Raw genomic sequence first — 17,039 nt, forward strand, 5'->3', positions numbered from 1 at the left:
TTATTTGTCGGGATTCACCATTTGTGAGACATGTATCTAGCTTAAGCTACAACGTTGTGGCAGGAATCTATGTATTTCAGTGCCTAATCAGAACAGTCTGGTTTGTACACCTTCACTCTGAAAGCTGTGCAGTGCAGCTTTTATTGCAGTTTTATTATCCATGATAACAGGATTCACTACTTGCAGTTCTCTTCTCCAACTTTCCTAATTTAAGTGAGAACAGAATTGTGTTATCTTTATTTTTACCCTTTGAAAGGGAAGAGAAAAATATTTACTCCTAATCCATAGAAAGCAAAGAAAACTGAGGTCATTTAGCCTTCAGCTGCATGATGTTACACCTGAAAGATGACCTTCGTTTTTTTCAAAGATGATACTCCATGAATGCTATATTTCTGTACCCGTATCTCACTACTACTATACAGAAAAGTACTGAAACTTTTTGTATCTGTATTCTTGTATTTATAATTTTTGTACTTGCTCTTTAGACTTTGCAAATTTTAGGCAAAAACCCACAAAGGCTATCTAAACACTAAGCATACAGTGGATGCCCTTACAGCCTACAGAATTTCAGGAGACCTACTGTTTTAATCTACTAGACCAAATACAGCCACACCACCAAGTGATTTCGCCACAACTCAATATCCAAGGAAACTCTGGATCAGCATTCGTAGAGGTTAAGGACTGAGCTGGCAGTCTGAAGACGACCTCTACCTTTGCTCTTAAAGATAACCTTTCCAGGTACGTGGCAAGATTTTTCCTGCTCTTCCCAAACTGTTCTTGTTTCACGGGACTGTCATAGATTTCATACTCCGAAACTATCAGTAAGGTACTTTATACAATCACAACATTTTATATTCAAATATGTTTTAAGTCATCCTATTTGTTGGTCGTCTTCTGCAGTCAGGCAAGGATTTTATTTTTCTTTACACTAAAATATGCCAGGATTACTTGAGCATGCAAAGAGAAATCTGAGTATCATGATTCTTCTCCCCATGAATGAAATTCACTTATTTGATTTTTAAACAGAATGTATTTTTAATATGTAATATAATAGATACCAAATGCACAATATAAAACAATATAATATAAAATATATACCAAATATTTTTAAGGCATAATAAATTAATGAACTTTGTGTAAGCACTTGGTGCCAGTATGATGAATACAGTTTCCCTAAGGAGCCGAGGGTGCCTATTTAACGTTGTTCGGTGCCTGTATTTGCACACCCCGTTAAAGTTTATTAGAGCCCAAAATCCTGTGCAGCCCTGCTGCACATATCAAAGGCCATGTTAACCTGCCCCAAGTCACCAGAGTTGGTGCAAAATGCATGTGGTTCAACGTGTCTGAAAAGCAGGTCATTTATTTAAGTGCCTGTGTACTAATTTAGAGTGAGATCTCAGTGTCTCAGACATAGGCAGTGACACTTTGACAGAACTGACTGAAAGCCAAAACCAGAAGTATGGTCTTCAAAAGCCTTGTTCAGCCACCATCCGAATCTGGGCTTAAGGACTGCTCTTTCAGTGTGTCTGACTGTGATCTGACAGGGGCTAAATCTGGCAGCCTGGCAGGACATCTAACATTGCCACGTATGACGAAGTTGGGGGAGTTACACAGTTCAATAAAACAGACTAGAAATCTCTTTGGAAAGTTACAAGGTAACGCTGTAATCTCCAATTTACATGCTTCTCAAAATATGTGCTTTATCAGCTTCTGGAGCAGGAACTCAAATGCTTTACACACCATTTCCATATGAGATCCCCAACTCAAGACCACAAATTGTGTTCTCTTTTGTTAACGTTTATCTGGGCTAAACCATCCTCCACCACGATCCTGTCCAAGCAGGAGGGCTGGTCTGAAAGTGCATTTAAGTATTTTTCTGTTGGGCAGCTCTACACAGAATAGGTATCTCGAGTCCAGAATCCATTTCAGGGGCATAACTTTCCTAATCCACTGTATATAACTTCAGCATTATATAGAACAAGATCTGAAATTTCGCTTCCAAGCCATGTATGAAGGTCAGGTATCTCAAGTGATTGCTCGTGCACCTATCCCGAGGCTGAGTCCCCTCAGTTTTTAACGCTCAGCACTTTTCAAACTCCTACGTGAAACTCCTTGCTGGACACTCAAGGTCAAAACTATGGTTTGAACTTTTTTGTTTCACTATTCCCCTATGTCATAAGGAATTAATACTCCTGTACTTTAAGGCAGGAGTCTCCATTTAATGCTTCTATGGCATTTGGAGATCCTCAGAAGCAAGGTGATATGTAAGTACAAAGTATTATTATTTAATGAGTTGAGGGAAAGAACCTCTTGTTTCAGAAAATGGGAAGGTTATATGTGTGTAAAATATAAAAACGGCCAGTTGAAACTGTATTTGAAGGAGAATGCGAAAGAAAATTGTTATTTGTTGAGGGTTTTTTCCTATTATTTAAAAAAATATAGCCTGATTAGAAAAGTACAATTTAGGCATCTACCACACTCAAAAGCTTCTCTGTAGTATATTTTAACTGCTGCTTCAACATACAACCTGTATCACTTCATTGGATTATTACGTTACCACTTTGAATGAATATTTGCACAAATTGCACTAGTTGGCTATTATCAGCTAATTATTAAAAAATTCCTCTTCACAAGTTTTAGCCAAGACAACATTAATTAAATGGTACAGACATCCACAATAAAATGTAAGCCTTTGCTAATTATAGCACAATACTGTGGCTTCTTACTACCCGTTTTATACCCTGTTGGGGCTAAAATATTAGCTTTAATCTTTCACAAAATGAATTTAACTTTGCCTCCCAGCTTCACCATTCTTTTCATACAGTTTTGTTTCAGGACTTGCCTTGTCTAAATATGCTGCAACTATAGCCCATTTCTTTTTTTGTGCCTTAATGTTATAATTTGAAAGGAAAATGTAAGAGTAATTACTGATGTAATAAAACATGAACATACTGTGGACAACTCTATGGAATTTTAATTACGAAATGTAGGTTCACAAAATTTCCCCTGTCCTCCTTTCAATGAGCTGTCACCCACTGCACGTCTTATTTTCATATTTTGAACACCTTCTGTCAACTTTGTCTTCGTATTTCACAGGCATAAACATAAAGCAAATTATGATGCTGCTAAATAAGAGCCTGAAATGCAATCTTCTTATAGAAATATGTATGTCTAACACAGCTTCTATTTTTATTGATTGCTCTGTGCAAAAATATGAAGGCATAAATAATAGGACAGTTGATTAGTTTTAATTTCTTTGCACTTAGGCACGGCCTCAGTCTAAAGAAGGATCTAACCAGACTCTGACAGTTAAAGATTAACAGTCCTGCCATACCAACAGGCTTGACAAAGGAGCTTAACTTAATCCTTAAGGCAGCATAAGATGTCTTATGTGTATTACTGCATAGGAGCACAACTTTAATAAACACAGTGTAATGTAATTTTCAGTAGTTTTACTGATGTAAAGTATGGGATATGAAACAAAAAAAAATAAAATTGACAGATCTATTTGTTTTCCAAGGGAAACAAAAAGGAATCAGAAAACTTACTATTTTTTTAAAAATTACTTCTATTTTGAATTTCAAAGCCTCGGTGCTTTGCACAGACTGGCACAAAAAACAGCAATTCCAAAAAAACAAAACAAAACAAAACAAAACAAAAAAAACCAAAAACAGAGCAGGTGCAACCTCCTCATCATCCACAAGCAAGAGGTGACGGGACTACCATTTCAGCTAAACTGGCTTATGCGCTGCTCTGTTACAGCTGGTTTTACCTCTGAACTCAGTCACAAGGTTCTCATTGCTCCCTGTGAGCAACGCACTCCATTTTAAAAAGTCTTGAGAACTTAAATAACTGTTGGTCCTTGAACTTAGTGTGACATCGCTGAGATCACCTCTTGCACCTTCAAGTGGAATTAATCTTTTTTTATTTGTGATAGACTGTGAAAATTAACCATCATACATGAAAGTTCAAATGTTAGGACACTAATTGTCATGTTAAAACGATTTTTTTCACATTATGCACTACGAATAGGATGTCATATTCATAACACACTGAAAAATATCCCTGGGAAGTGGCATAATTATAAAAAATCATTTCTGAGAAACTTTAATAAAGCTGATGCATCTTATCATCAATCACTTTATACTATATGTGTCTGAGAGCACTGATATAAGCATAATGGCTCTGTCTGTTTCTAAGGTGCTCCTAATGCAGCCGTTCCACTGTATTCCATATCAACATGAAATCTCAAAGGCAGGATTTTCAGGTCCTGTGAATTGTCTCCAATCTATATTTGATCTGAAGATATGTGCTTTTGCAGGTTATATGTGTATGTATGTATAGGATATGTTGCTATTCTATCTTGACAGCAGTGAGAGCTCTGACGGGAAGGCCGAGATGCAGCTGCACCTTCTGCTGAAGCCCAGGGTGCTGCACATTCCGTGTCTTTCATGAGAGCAGAAATGTGATCCCTGCACTTACAGGTAGGTAACAAGCTGTGCGAAGTTTCAGATCAACACAGCTGGGAGCGAAAGGTGATTCTAAAGCCTCATTTCACTTTCCAGGCCAAAATGTCCACAGGCATAATTAAAGATACCCTGAAAGCTGTTCTGTATTGCACAAATTGCTGCAGATCAAAAGGGATCACTATGCTGGAAGAAATCAGACACATTAATACCAGAGATACCCTCCTGGCCCTGATATCCCTCCTCCACATCTACCAGCTGCACAAAGTACCTCATTTATGCCCTTAAACCATCAGGGATACACCAACACTACTCCTGAGAAAGAATATTCAGCATATCTATAACTAGGTTCACCACTTCTTTGCACCGCTACCAAGACATAAAGCAGATACAGTGGAAGTAAGGAATTTAGCTCTAGTTTAGATTCTACTTGTAAAAAAACCAGAGCTTTTGGCTATTCATAAAAATTAAAAGATAAATCAAAATTAAATCTATTACTATGATAATTACATACAGAAAGAGTAACATCAAGGCTCAGCAGTCGTACATTAGCGAATAGTTAGTTAGTACGTTAGTAAATATCCTGTCAGCACAAATTCTTCATTGAAAAAATAAAGATACAGTCGTCAACATTTCCAAAGAAATATACATGGTAAGAATACCAGAAAACACAAATGAAAACACAAACACTACAAATTAAATAACCTATTTATATAGAAATAGCCTATATATATAGAAATATAGAAACCTATGTGTATAGAAATAGCCATGTTACAAGCAAAACGCCTCTTAGCCTCATTCTCAAACAAGATTTTCTAAAGCAAAGCAATTAAAATCTTTTCTTTGATAAGTATGTGGCCAGTGAAAACAGATTTTGTCATAAATGGTGACTATAGAGGACTAAAGCATGCTCCGAGAACTTAATTTAGGGTCTCATTTCAAACTTTGAGAACCTGATCCACAACATCATCTGTCATATTAGGCTGCTGTACAAAAGAGAAATGCTGAAAAATAGCCTTTTTTGTTAAGTGTACTAAACATGTGGCAATCTAATGACCAAAATTTAATTAACAAGAGTACTGTGAGGTATGTAAGACTTCTGATTGAATGCTGAGAAGTGTGCAACGGTACAATAAATCTGTAGGTTGTACTTATATTCTCCAACTGTATTAGGTAGAAAATTCTTGGTGGTGTGGCAGGGGACTGAAAATGCCCCTCCAGAGCAGGGTTAGGAAACCATTAGGATACGGACTAGCAGATTTTTGCAGGGAAATGCAAGCATATATCAGACCATGCTCCGTACAAACAGCCATCGCCCGTGCGTCAAGACTGTAGGACGCAGAGAAGCTCTATGGTGTAAGCTACATAATCACACTAAATATGCTGCTGAGCCCAAGATAATAAACCCTGCCTCTCAGTCAAGCTTATTAGTTCTGGCTTAGCAACATCCTAACTGCAGCTCCTCAGCTGCCAGAGCAGAGACGCCGTGTCTCCAACCAGCTCAAAGGGAGGGCAGAGCATGCTCTCGTCTGCTGGCAGCATCCCATATAGACATATGCTTAGACATCATGTCAGCTGGCACTTGGCAAGAGGGGGAAACCCTTACTGAAGTGCCGGTTATTGTGTATAGTCCCATTCATGTCCGAGGTAGTTCTCATGGATAATGTGAGCAATATTACAACAAACCGTCTCAGTCTTCGTAAGGCTCATGAATCACTATTAAAAACAGAAAGAAAACCAGAGCAGTGTTACAAAGAGAATACATAAGTAGATGAACAAATGGCAGTGGCGGTGACTTTCCCATAGGTTTTTAATTTGTAAAATGTATTTTGGAGAGTCATCAAAAACCTAAGTGTTAAAAAAGAAATTATCTAAATAAAACACAAAGTGTTTTGTTATGTTTTGTTTTTAAAAAAAAGAGGAGTTCACCTCAAATTGTGCAGGCACAGGCAGAAGAGCTGAGGAAGGACAGGTAGTATTAACTCTGCATCACTCTTGCAGCTGCAGTCAGACCACTGGCTGTATTTTGAGGTTTTAGGTTCCTATTTTAGAGTCAACCAATATGCTGACGTGTAAAACTAACCCTTTTACAGTAGCATTAGGAATAAAACGGACAGCAACAAAATTTAGGAGCGCATTTGTCATTGTTCTAATCTCCGGGGATGAACTTTAGCCAAGTGTCTGAAGGACTGACCAAAAATGCCATACTCAAAGCTGGAGCAGAGACGGGAAAGGACAGCACAGGTTGTACAACAGCACATACTCCCTGTGAGCTTCTGAGCTCTGCGTAAAGCCTGAGGATAAGGTCGGGAGAGTACTGCTTCCATGCGTTTGGCCAAAAGCTTTCTCACAAGGACTATGGACAAGTCTTGGAAATCCTAATGTTTTCTAAACATACCATTGCTGTGGCCAGGTGTACAAGGTGTACATAGTCTGGACTATATACACCAAATACAAGGTGTATATAGTTTGGATGGCTAAAAAACAGCTAGTATTTCAAATGCAGTTTCAGTCCCTGGGACTGCACTTGAGAATTGTCCAGAAATGTCTGGGGCACATCTCTACTATCATTCCCCAGGCACCACGTGTAGCCTGTCCTGACCCTGAATGCCACAGAAAGCACACGCAGAGCCAGCCCAGCTCCACAAGAAATGTACCTGCCAAAGGTCAGGTTTTATTTGTTCAGATACAGTGTGACTATTCTGCTTTCAAATTCAAGCTAACAAGCCTGTCTCAGACTACGCTATGTAGACTTACTGACCCAGCCTCCACCAGCTTTGGGATCTCTGCATCACACTTTATTAGCCTGTAGCCATGCGCTACCTTCCTCTCAGTTGCCTCTATTAGGTGCTTCCTCAGATGCTTACGTTTTGTACAAGTCACAAGGATGAATTCCATTGAAACAGAATAAAAATCTCTATGCCCAGAGAACGCAATGCAGCCGAGAAAGTTTAGAAGATAATGAGCCTGAATGTAACTCATATCACTATCTACAAAACACGGCCTGGTGTCTCAAACTGGGAGAGAAGGTTTTAACCTCATGCAGGTATGCTAAGTAGCAAGCACTTGATTATGAACACAGTCTCTAGAAGTCTATTTCTCAGTGAGCCATTTCTTAAGCATAACATTATTCCTTTAACTTTCCTGTGCCACAAAGCTTGATACAGATGTACATTTGCACAAACTTGCACTGTTGAATTTTTCTTTTCCTTAGAGATAACTCTAGACTGATGCTCTGCTGAGTGTTATTACATCTACTTTTATGACCTGCTATGGCTGAGGGCAAGATACATTCTAATTTAATACTGTCCAACAGTACAAAATTTACAGAATATTTTGTTTCTGCAATATTAACATCATGCCAATACCTGAGGATGCTAATAACATACTAAAATCAAAATATAATATTTGCTAAAGAAAAATACATATTCCAAATGCATTGACTGTTTACTGAGAAACACATTCTCCTCCTTTTTTTCCAGGTTATTTCTTCCTGAGCCATCCATTCTGTAATGGAAATTTTTCTACAGCTGCAATGAATTCTTAATGTGTTGTATTTGATGACTAAGTACACATTTATATATTCTTGTTCTATGTTACTTACAACAGTCCAGATTATTAAATCTGAATTAAAAAAAATGATCTATGCTGCCTGTACACCATATAAACCCATTACTGTTCCCTTTTCTTGGGGACATTTGAAAATTTTGCACTAGTTCACTGTCACTGTGAAAAAATACTCTAGTGATCTATTAAATATATTCGTTTGCCCCCTCTGTATTTTAAAATAACCCAATCTTATTCTGAAGTTTTCTTACAAGGTTCCAGTTAAGAATCTAGTATTTATTATTGCAGTTAATATACACATCATGCTTCTCTTAAATTGTATGTGTCTCTGAATACATCCCAGGCACTAACAGTATTACGGGATTTGCTTAACCTCAGTTCAAATGTGGTATATTCTCCATAGGAATGTGTACGTGCTTCTCAGCGCCCAACTCTGTCTTTCATATAACACCACCAAGGGGCACCTCAGAGCTCCACTTCTCCATTTGTATTTTGCACTTCTGTTGCAAACAGACTCTCTGAAGGCAGAAGGCTTCAGCTTTGACTTGTGCGCTTGCTTCCTGTGTGACTCTTAGTCTTAACTGTATTTGGGTATTTTCAGAATTACAATGGAGAACAATTAATAGCAGTTTCTGAACTTAAAATATTTGCTTTTCCAGCTGATAGCAAACTTCAGTAATTAACCTGGTCTTAACACCTGAAGCTTTAACTGTTAGAGCAAGAGAGTGATGGCTAATGGAGATTGCTCAGAAACGAGGTGAAACAGTGAGGTGAAACACCATAATGCTTCATCTCACCTTCAAAGCAGCTTTTGTGCTGTCACATCTGCTTATATCAGCATCAAACGACTGCTGATTTGATCATAATTGCCCTAATTAGAAGTTCAATTAATACACTGAGTTCTTCGTATCAATGCCACCTCAGCATCAAGGATGTGCATACGGAGCATTACTGAGCAATACAGGTTAAACTAATAAGGAAGGTCACCGGGAAAAGGAAACTACCTGCAGCCTACTGTTCTGAGGATATCACATAGTTAGGATGACACTCAATATCCACTTATGCCCCAGGACAAGCAGAAAGGGAGAACTTAAGGAACTCTATTGAGAGATATCCATCAACTGTGAAAAAAAAAAAAAAAATCACATTTCCTGTCATTGAAAATCTCATTTAGTTCAGACTTGCTTCCACTAAGGATTAAAACCCTTCAAAAGAACACTTTGTCTTCACAGGAAGATGAAAACAGCCTAAAATGCTCACAGTGAAAGACTGTGTGCAAAAAGTGCACAATATGATAACTTCAAATGGTTATCAAATATAATATACTTCAGCACATACTAGAAATAGAAATGTGGTCATTGAAACTAATGATGAAAATGAAAAGAAAAAAAATTAAGTGTTTTTGCATGAGAGACAGGCAAATCTCACTAGCAGACAAAGTGTCACCAATTCCCTGCCTGGAATTATTTTGCATATCCATCGAATGAAGAATTTTGCATGTTCTCAAAAGAAGATAGGGAAGCAGACAAGGGAAACAGACAGCACCCACTTATTAAAATATGATGCATAGGATATTCATAAAACAGGAAAGAGGATAGATATATAGTCATTCTTCACTTTTCACGGTTCAGCATAAAGGCTATAATTCAGAATCAATCAAAAAACAGAAGTGCAAAATAAATAAAAACATCTTCATGCTTCTGCAATTTTTCTTCTGTGAAGAAAAAAACAGAAAAAAAGAACTTTGTCTTAGTCAGTTGTAAAAACAAGATAATATATTATGACCAATTTAATGGTACCATATACTGCTGTGAGATGTGACTTTTTAAAAATGTGAGAAAATTAAAACACAATTCTGCATTAATGGTCTTGGCCTGACCATCTACCTACTATTTATATTTGTACTGAAATCAATCAAAATTTTGTGATACAGTCTCTGCAATAATCTTTTTGCTTCAGTTTCTGTGAAAGAACAAAGCTACATCATAAAATGTCACAAATTACACGGGGCAAGATCTTCACCTGTTATAAATCCCAATACTTCCTCTGTTTTCAGTATAACAGCAATGATTTACGCTCCTTTATCTTCTCAATAACCAGGAAATGGTCAGAACACAACTAATTTGTGGTTGGGTAGACTTTTATGCATCATGTTACATGAATGAATGTAACATCACCACGTATTAGATGCATACTAAACATCTTCCAATTTTCAGGGACATTTGGATATTTATTAGTACCTGTACTCTTTTTAGACAATTCTTTTAAGCAACAGGTCAAGACCTCAGCCTGGAGTCACCACCTCTACTGGTTAGACTTCATCTTTACCAGCACTTATTTTAGAAAGAATTAGTGATAACTGTAAAATATTACTTGCTTTTATTATCCTGATACCTAACATTTGTGTTCTCTCTCAAGCACACTGGAGTCAGAATTCTATAAAAGAATTGTCCAACTACGGAATATGGCCTTTTTCACAAAATAAATGCAGAAACTACACAGCTGACACCTATATGTAAAGATTTGAAAATATTTCACGATATTCTAAGTAGGAACAGTGCCAGGCTAGGACTACTGGTTCTTTGCAGAGGTGCCAAGCAACCTGGAAAACAGGAAAAAGTACCATCATTTCCTATCATTGTTGCGCGCTACGTATTGCACACTAGCTATTATCATCGAGCTCACACAGAAGCTGCTAAAAATTTTAGACAAGGGTCATCAAACTGAAACCACTATTATGATTTGTTAGGCTGAAAAAGCCCACTACTGCAGTAGGTCAAAAGTAAGAAAATATAAAGCACAAGATAGTCATAATTCACATGTCGGGTAAATGCGATAAAACAATTGTCTCTGCTCTGTGTGTGTGGAAATTCAGTTACGTTCTCCGACTGTCATGCTCCCAATTTATTTTTTTTTTTACCCTGCCCACTGTATGAAGGTTTTAATGAACCTACCACTTATCAGAGTAAAAGGTAACTACAGTACCTCAAAATACAAAAAAAGCTAAGAAACCAACAAAACACTGAACGAGGGGCTTTTTGGACTCACAGCTTGCCTAGGTCTGTGACAGACGGAAGTGTCCCCCAACAAGGTTATTCTAGAATAAAGTCTCCCCCTTGTGGATCTCTCACATAATAAAAGCTCCATCAAATACTTAATTGCATAATAAAGTCTGTGCTCCTTCCTTTGCAGGTAAGAATTTCAGCAGAAAATAGGAACATGTACTGAAATCATGGTATATGGTTCACTTCAACTCAGTGGACTCTATCCCACCTCAGGCAAGGCAAGCTGGTTTGTTGTAAGATACCTTATGACTCTGTGATAAATTCATTTGAAAGACACTAAAACTCTCAAAATAATTTAATTCCTTCCCATCTTCACACAAGTGGACGTTATGAAGGCTGGTTTAGAGACCTCCCACAAACTTTTCAGCCCCAAACCATCAATGGTTTAACTATTTAGGTAAAAATTCAAATTCTTTCTAATAATTAAAAAGAATATAACACATGGTGAGATTCCCTCCTATTCTAAGTGCACGAAGTTTACTATCCTAGAAAAAATAGTTTCATCCCAGAAGAACCCATTGTATCTCAGAGATTAAGGAGCTATAGCACTATTTGCAGAATGACTCTTCCTCAAACACTTCATTAACTACACTATTCTCTCATCTGCATTAATTTAAAGGGATCACAAAGATTTCTTTGCATATGATAACTTACATTATCATAAATTAAGAAATCGTTGTGATCACTTAAACTATCATGTTGATCTCAATGCCCTCTTAAGGTATTTAAACATGGTTCCAATAAATCATACGGTTTGTCTGCAAGATTGATTTTGATACGTTTTGTTTTTTTATTTTCTGAGAAACAGAATCCTTGATGGCTTGAAATATTATTCAATTACATACGTGACAAATTCATACTTTATTCGCAGTGCCAACTGTTGAGTCAATACTGGGTAAAAAGCTTTTTAACTATCCAGAGACATGTTCTCACATTAATTTCAGAATAGTAATATAATGGTTAAATATTTATTTCTTGCAAGTTCTGGAATAGTGCTAGGTTTCCTACTTTCATTAACAGTCTCTTATTTGTATGCAGTAATTGCTTTAAAAATATTAGCATTGTAATTTCTTGCTAGCACTATGATAAATCAACAGAAATTCTTATCCCCATGCCTCCCCATGGAAAAGCATAATTCTGCTTCCCTCGACAGCAGTGACAAAGCCTCTTTAATTTCAGGATTACACTCAAAGAATTAATGAAAGATGTTAGTTTGACAGTCCGGGACTCTTGTCCTTCCTAATTGCAGAACAGATGCAATAGCTAAGCAGTGACAGACTCTGCCAATGTGCCTCTGCAGGAAGCAACAGCTCCTCAAAGGAGAAGGGTAGCTGCTACTTCTCCACTTCGTTTCACTCCTTGCCCTCTCAATAGCAACTGCCAGCAAACCATGTTTTCCATTCCAAATGTGAGAGGTTTTAGGATATAAATACCTGGCTATTAAGAACAAAAAAGATATCATTCGTTCATTTCAAACATCCATCAATAATGACTGTCAACTGTTGGTCTGGGACGTGCAGAGGTGAAATGCCAAGAACCAAACTCTGAATCCACTGCATTTCTGAATTTTCTTGTTTTAAGAGTTCAAGGCAACAAAAACAAAGTTTGCATTGCTAAACCATGAAAGGCTGCTAAAGCTAAGAAGGTGGGTTCTGATCTGGGCTGCTTGATTCAGGGGAAAAAAGCACTGGGAAACAAAATGTCACAGATCTGACCAAGTGCCAAGAGACTCCTGCAAAAAGGCTCTTCAAACCAGTAAAAAGAATATCACATATTTTAGCTATATTCTCAGAGAATGCCTGCTTATCTTGACAGGATGGATGAGGAACTACAATTCTTAGTGAATACAAAATAAAAGGAGGGAAATAATTGGTAATTATAATATTGCAAGCTATGTTTTAAAATCACTGGTACTTTACTAAGTACCTTCATTTTCTGGCATAGTCTCCATACATGACCACCCAGCACTACTAAATGAACTGTACTGCTAGTAGTGATAGACTTTTATAACACATGATATTTCACAATGTGGACAACTGTTAAATTTCATCCCCAAAGAGAAATGTCTATACTACCATATAACGCAGCTTCTGTATGTGTCAATACTCATATTGTAATTATGGATTAATAATAACTTTAGTACTTATCACATAGCTTTTACATGTATGTGCGTACTTACTCTCATTAAATGCATCAAAATGGGTACACCACCACAAACATGAAACTTGGTTTTCCTATTAAAGCAAACTATGGGATCCAGAAACAAAGTATTTTTAAAGTTAAGAACATCGTTCAGCTCCTAGATCTGAATGATCTAGACATTTTGTCTACTGCTAACTGTCATTCATGCACAAACACATACCAGGGATGAATTTTGTTTAACGGTCATTCAGTTTCAGGTCATTCAACCTGACAGACAATCCCAAGATTCTACATGGGAAATTAAGGAATCTATATTGTGAAAAATCTACCACCCATTGTCATTTCACAGTCACCTCTGTGCCATCAAAATAACATGTACCATTGCTGAAGCAATTCCCCCCTTACCTTTCCAAGCCTGTTGTCCTTACACAACAGGTACTTTTCATCTCCTTCCAGGCCTCCCTGTCTCTTCAAATACCATGTCCTACTCACAGCTAAGGAATTTTATCTTGCTCTCTTCTTGCAGCTCTCCTAATAGTCCTTAAACCTCCCCAATTCCTTCATTTTCTCTCACTTTGAGCTGGTTGCTCAAAGTGAGCTGCTTGCTATTCACACTGTCTTCTCTGCAGTCTCCAGTATCCCACCCAAAAACAACATTCTCTGGAAATTTTTCACCATTCCCCAGTCCTTCCAATCTCTCTCCCTATTCTCATCATCACCGATCCTGCATCCTTCTTTTTTCAAACCATTAATGCCTGCGATCTTTTGCATTCTCCATTTTTTATTCTGCAGGAAACGTATGTATTCTGAGATTGTAAATCCATGTTAAATATATGGGTCTGTTAAAATACTAAGACAAATACACTATTAAGAGTAAAATCTGAGCCCTTCTCTCCCCCATCATCTCCTTACGGCAATACAGTGTCCTTACTGCTCTGTATACCACGGTGGCACAGCTCTCCGCATGACCTCATGTGCGTTAAAATAAGACAAAGCAAGCTGGGAACATAGCAGGGGCTCACAATCTTCTTTTTGAACCCCAGAAGTTACGTGGAAGAGTTATTAAAGATTCAGCAGATTATTACTGTGAGGCATGAGCTATGTGAAATGAAATTCATAAATGGAGCATCTGTGGGTTTTGGGCCATATTAAAATATATTAAAAAAACTAGAGGATCATCCTTCTCCAAAACACAGGGAAACATTAAAATTACGCTGAAAAACACAGAATAGTGATTTTAAGTACGTTCTATTAATGAGGGGTGTTTGGGAGTCAGGAGAAATCAATGTAAGGGGTTACCAGCATCAGAAGACTACTCACATATACACCCTAAAAACCCGTAGACACCTTTTCAATTATTACTGCTTACAAAAATCATGTGCATATATATCTACACCTTATCACTACAGTCATGTCCAAGAAGAAAAAAAGAATTACAAGACAACAGCTCACACAGTAGGGAACCCCATGACCTTTTTCTATACAGACATCACATTAGAGAATTTCCAGGAGAACCATGTAAGAAAGCCAAGAAAGCCTACAAGGGACCATCATGAGCTACTTTTCTGTGTTAAGAGCCCTACAGATGACTCTTGCATAGAGAGTGAAGCCAGAAGGAACAATAAAAATCTCTGTATATCAAAGTCACTCATCTTCATACCGTACCTCTAAACTGAGCTCAGTAACTTGTTTGACAACAGATCTTTCAGAAAGATGTCAGTCTGGATGTGAAAACATGAAAAAGTTAAGATTCCTCACTCCCCTTGCTTATTTTCTGAAATAAATTTTTACTTCAAGAAGTGTGTGTACTAAACATTATCTGGGGGTTTGGCAGAGAGGGGTCCTTGGAGCTTCCAGGTAAATGCAACAAACTGAACGCTGCACAAGAAGTAGAGAAATCTGCCTTCTGAGAAAATTACTGAAGCTCAAGTATCTCTTCAGCATGGATGTGCCACCTTGCTCGCTTTATGTCATTACGTCTGCCCTGTGAGATATCAAAGCTTAGTCTGCCTATCTCTGGTAAACGGGTATTACAGTCTGACAATCCAGCCTGGTAATTCCTGTGTCAAGGGGAGGGACATCATTTTGTTCACCATTAAAGAGATGCCCCCAATTTCTAGAATGAAGACGATAGTTGACAACTTCTGCTTTCCAGGAGGAGGATGAAAAGGTCGTTTATGCAGCAGATACGCTTCTCTTCAGTTTCCCAAGACGAAATGGGTGAAGAATAAACACCTGCCTATTGACTCTCTCTTCCAGCAACCAAACTTCCTTCTTTAACCCTTCTTAATATTGTCATAAACATTTGTAGTGTACTTCTAGCATCCAACATCAGAAACAAAACACTTCACCCTCCATCTTCTACTGGGCAAGGGAAGAAAAAACCAACATTCCACAAAGGCCTAACCGCAGGCTGGGCACCGGGTCCCGTTAATCCATGCACCCCAGGGCCTGGCACCACGGCAGTGACGCCAGCCCGGCCATCGAGGCACCAGGGCACCCCATCCCGCCGGGGGTGGACCCGCCGCCGCAGGGAGGGCAGGAAAGAGAGCGAGCTTTGCATGTAAGGGGGTCGGGAGACCCCTAGGGAGGACGGGACACCGAGGACCGGGTGAGAGGGGCGACCCCGCGGCCGGAGGACTCACCTTGTGCTCCAGGACGCTGATGTAGCCCTCCAGGAGGCCGGCCCCGACGGGGAGCGCCGGGCGGTGCTGGCCGCGTCCCGGCGGGCGGCTGGGCACCGCCGCCACCTGCTGCTGCTGCCGCCGCGGCGGCTCCGGGTGGCCCCCGCCGCCGCCGCCGATGCCGCCGTACATGAGCAACAAGCTGGTGCACATGGTGGTGAGCGCCAAGCAGACGGCCAGCCCGTGGCGCTGCGGGGGGCAGAGAGAGAGGCGGCTCAGCGCTGCGGGGCAGCGGGCTCCCCCCGCCGCGGGGCCCTCCGGGGCGCACCGCTCCCCCGGCGCCCGCAAGTTTCACGTCGCCAGAGACCCGGCAAAAGTGCGAGGAGAGAACTGGGGAACCCCCTCCTTCCTCCTCCTGGCCCCTCTCCGGCCTCCCTCCCTCTCCCCCAGCCCTGCTCCCTTGCCTCTTCTCCCCTCTGCGTGCCCGGTTCCCCCGCGCCTCTCATTCCCATGCAGCCGTCCCCCTTCGGGCATCTCATTCGTGCATTTTAACGAGTGTTGGGGATCGTAGCGCTCCCCCCCGCGCCGCTACCTCCAGCCTCGTCCTTTAAAGCACATCGGCTTTCTGTACGCTCCTTAAAGAGCACACACACACACAAAACCCCCAAACCACGAGCAACACGAATAAAAGAAAGCAGGCGGAAAGTTCTTCGCCGCCGCCGCCGGGGTTTTGTTCGCCTCCCCGCGATCCCGAAGAGCCGCGGGGATGCAGCCCGGGGAAGGCTAGAGCGTGTGCAGGGTGCCCGGGGCAGCCCCGCTCTGCTCCTCTCCTCTCCTCCTCCCCGCCGCCGGAGCCGGGATGAGCAGTGCCAACAATGCACTTACCATCAGGGTCTTCATTTTGTGCGCCTCCCGGCCGCCAGTCCTCCCGCTCCCCGCTAGGCTCGGCATGGCGGGGAAGCCGCAGACATGGCTCGGCCAGGGAAGCGCCGCCGTGGCGGGGATTAGGGGGGAATTACACCCGGCCGGACCCTCGGAGCCTGCCAGAGCCGGGTCCTCGGCTGCCCCGCCTGCCTCCGCCCCCGCCTCCGCCTCCTCCTGCCGGCGCAGCGGCGGCTCCAGGGCAGGTGGAAGTTAACTTCTGCCTCCCCCTCGGTCGCGCTGCTCCGGCGGCG

General features: G+C 40.4%; 1 protein-coding gene across 1 annotated transcript in view; it reads right to left on the reverse strand.

The window, feature by feature from the left end:
• The window catches only part of ST6GALNAC5 (ST6 N-acetylgalactosaminide alpha-2,6-sialyltransferase 5), a 72,711-nt gene extending 55,896 nt beyond the window's left edge, over nucleotides 1-16,815 (reverse strand). The window contains exons 1-2 of the mRNA XM_054213153.1: nucleotides 16,750-16,815; nucleotides 15,886-16,113 (exon numbers count right to left, since the gene is read on the reverse strand). Of these exons, the coding sequence (XP_054069128.1) occupies nucleotides 15,886-16,113; nucleotides 16,750-16,815 (294 nt within the window). The remainder of the gene's footprint in view (nucleotides 1-15,885; nucleotides 16,114-16,749) is intronic.
• Nucleotides 16,816-17,039: the final 224 nt, after the last annotated feature.

Source organism: Rissa tridactyla, chromosome 8 (genome assembly GCF_028500815.1).
Source record: "Rissa tridactyla isolate bRisTri1 chromosome 8, bRisTri1.patW.cur.20221130, whole genome shotgun sequence".
Taxonomy (NCBI): domain Eukaryota; kingdom Metazoa; phylum Chordata; class Aves; order Charadriiformes; family Laridae; genus Rissa; species Rissa tridactyla.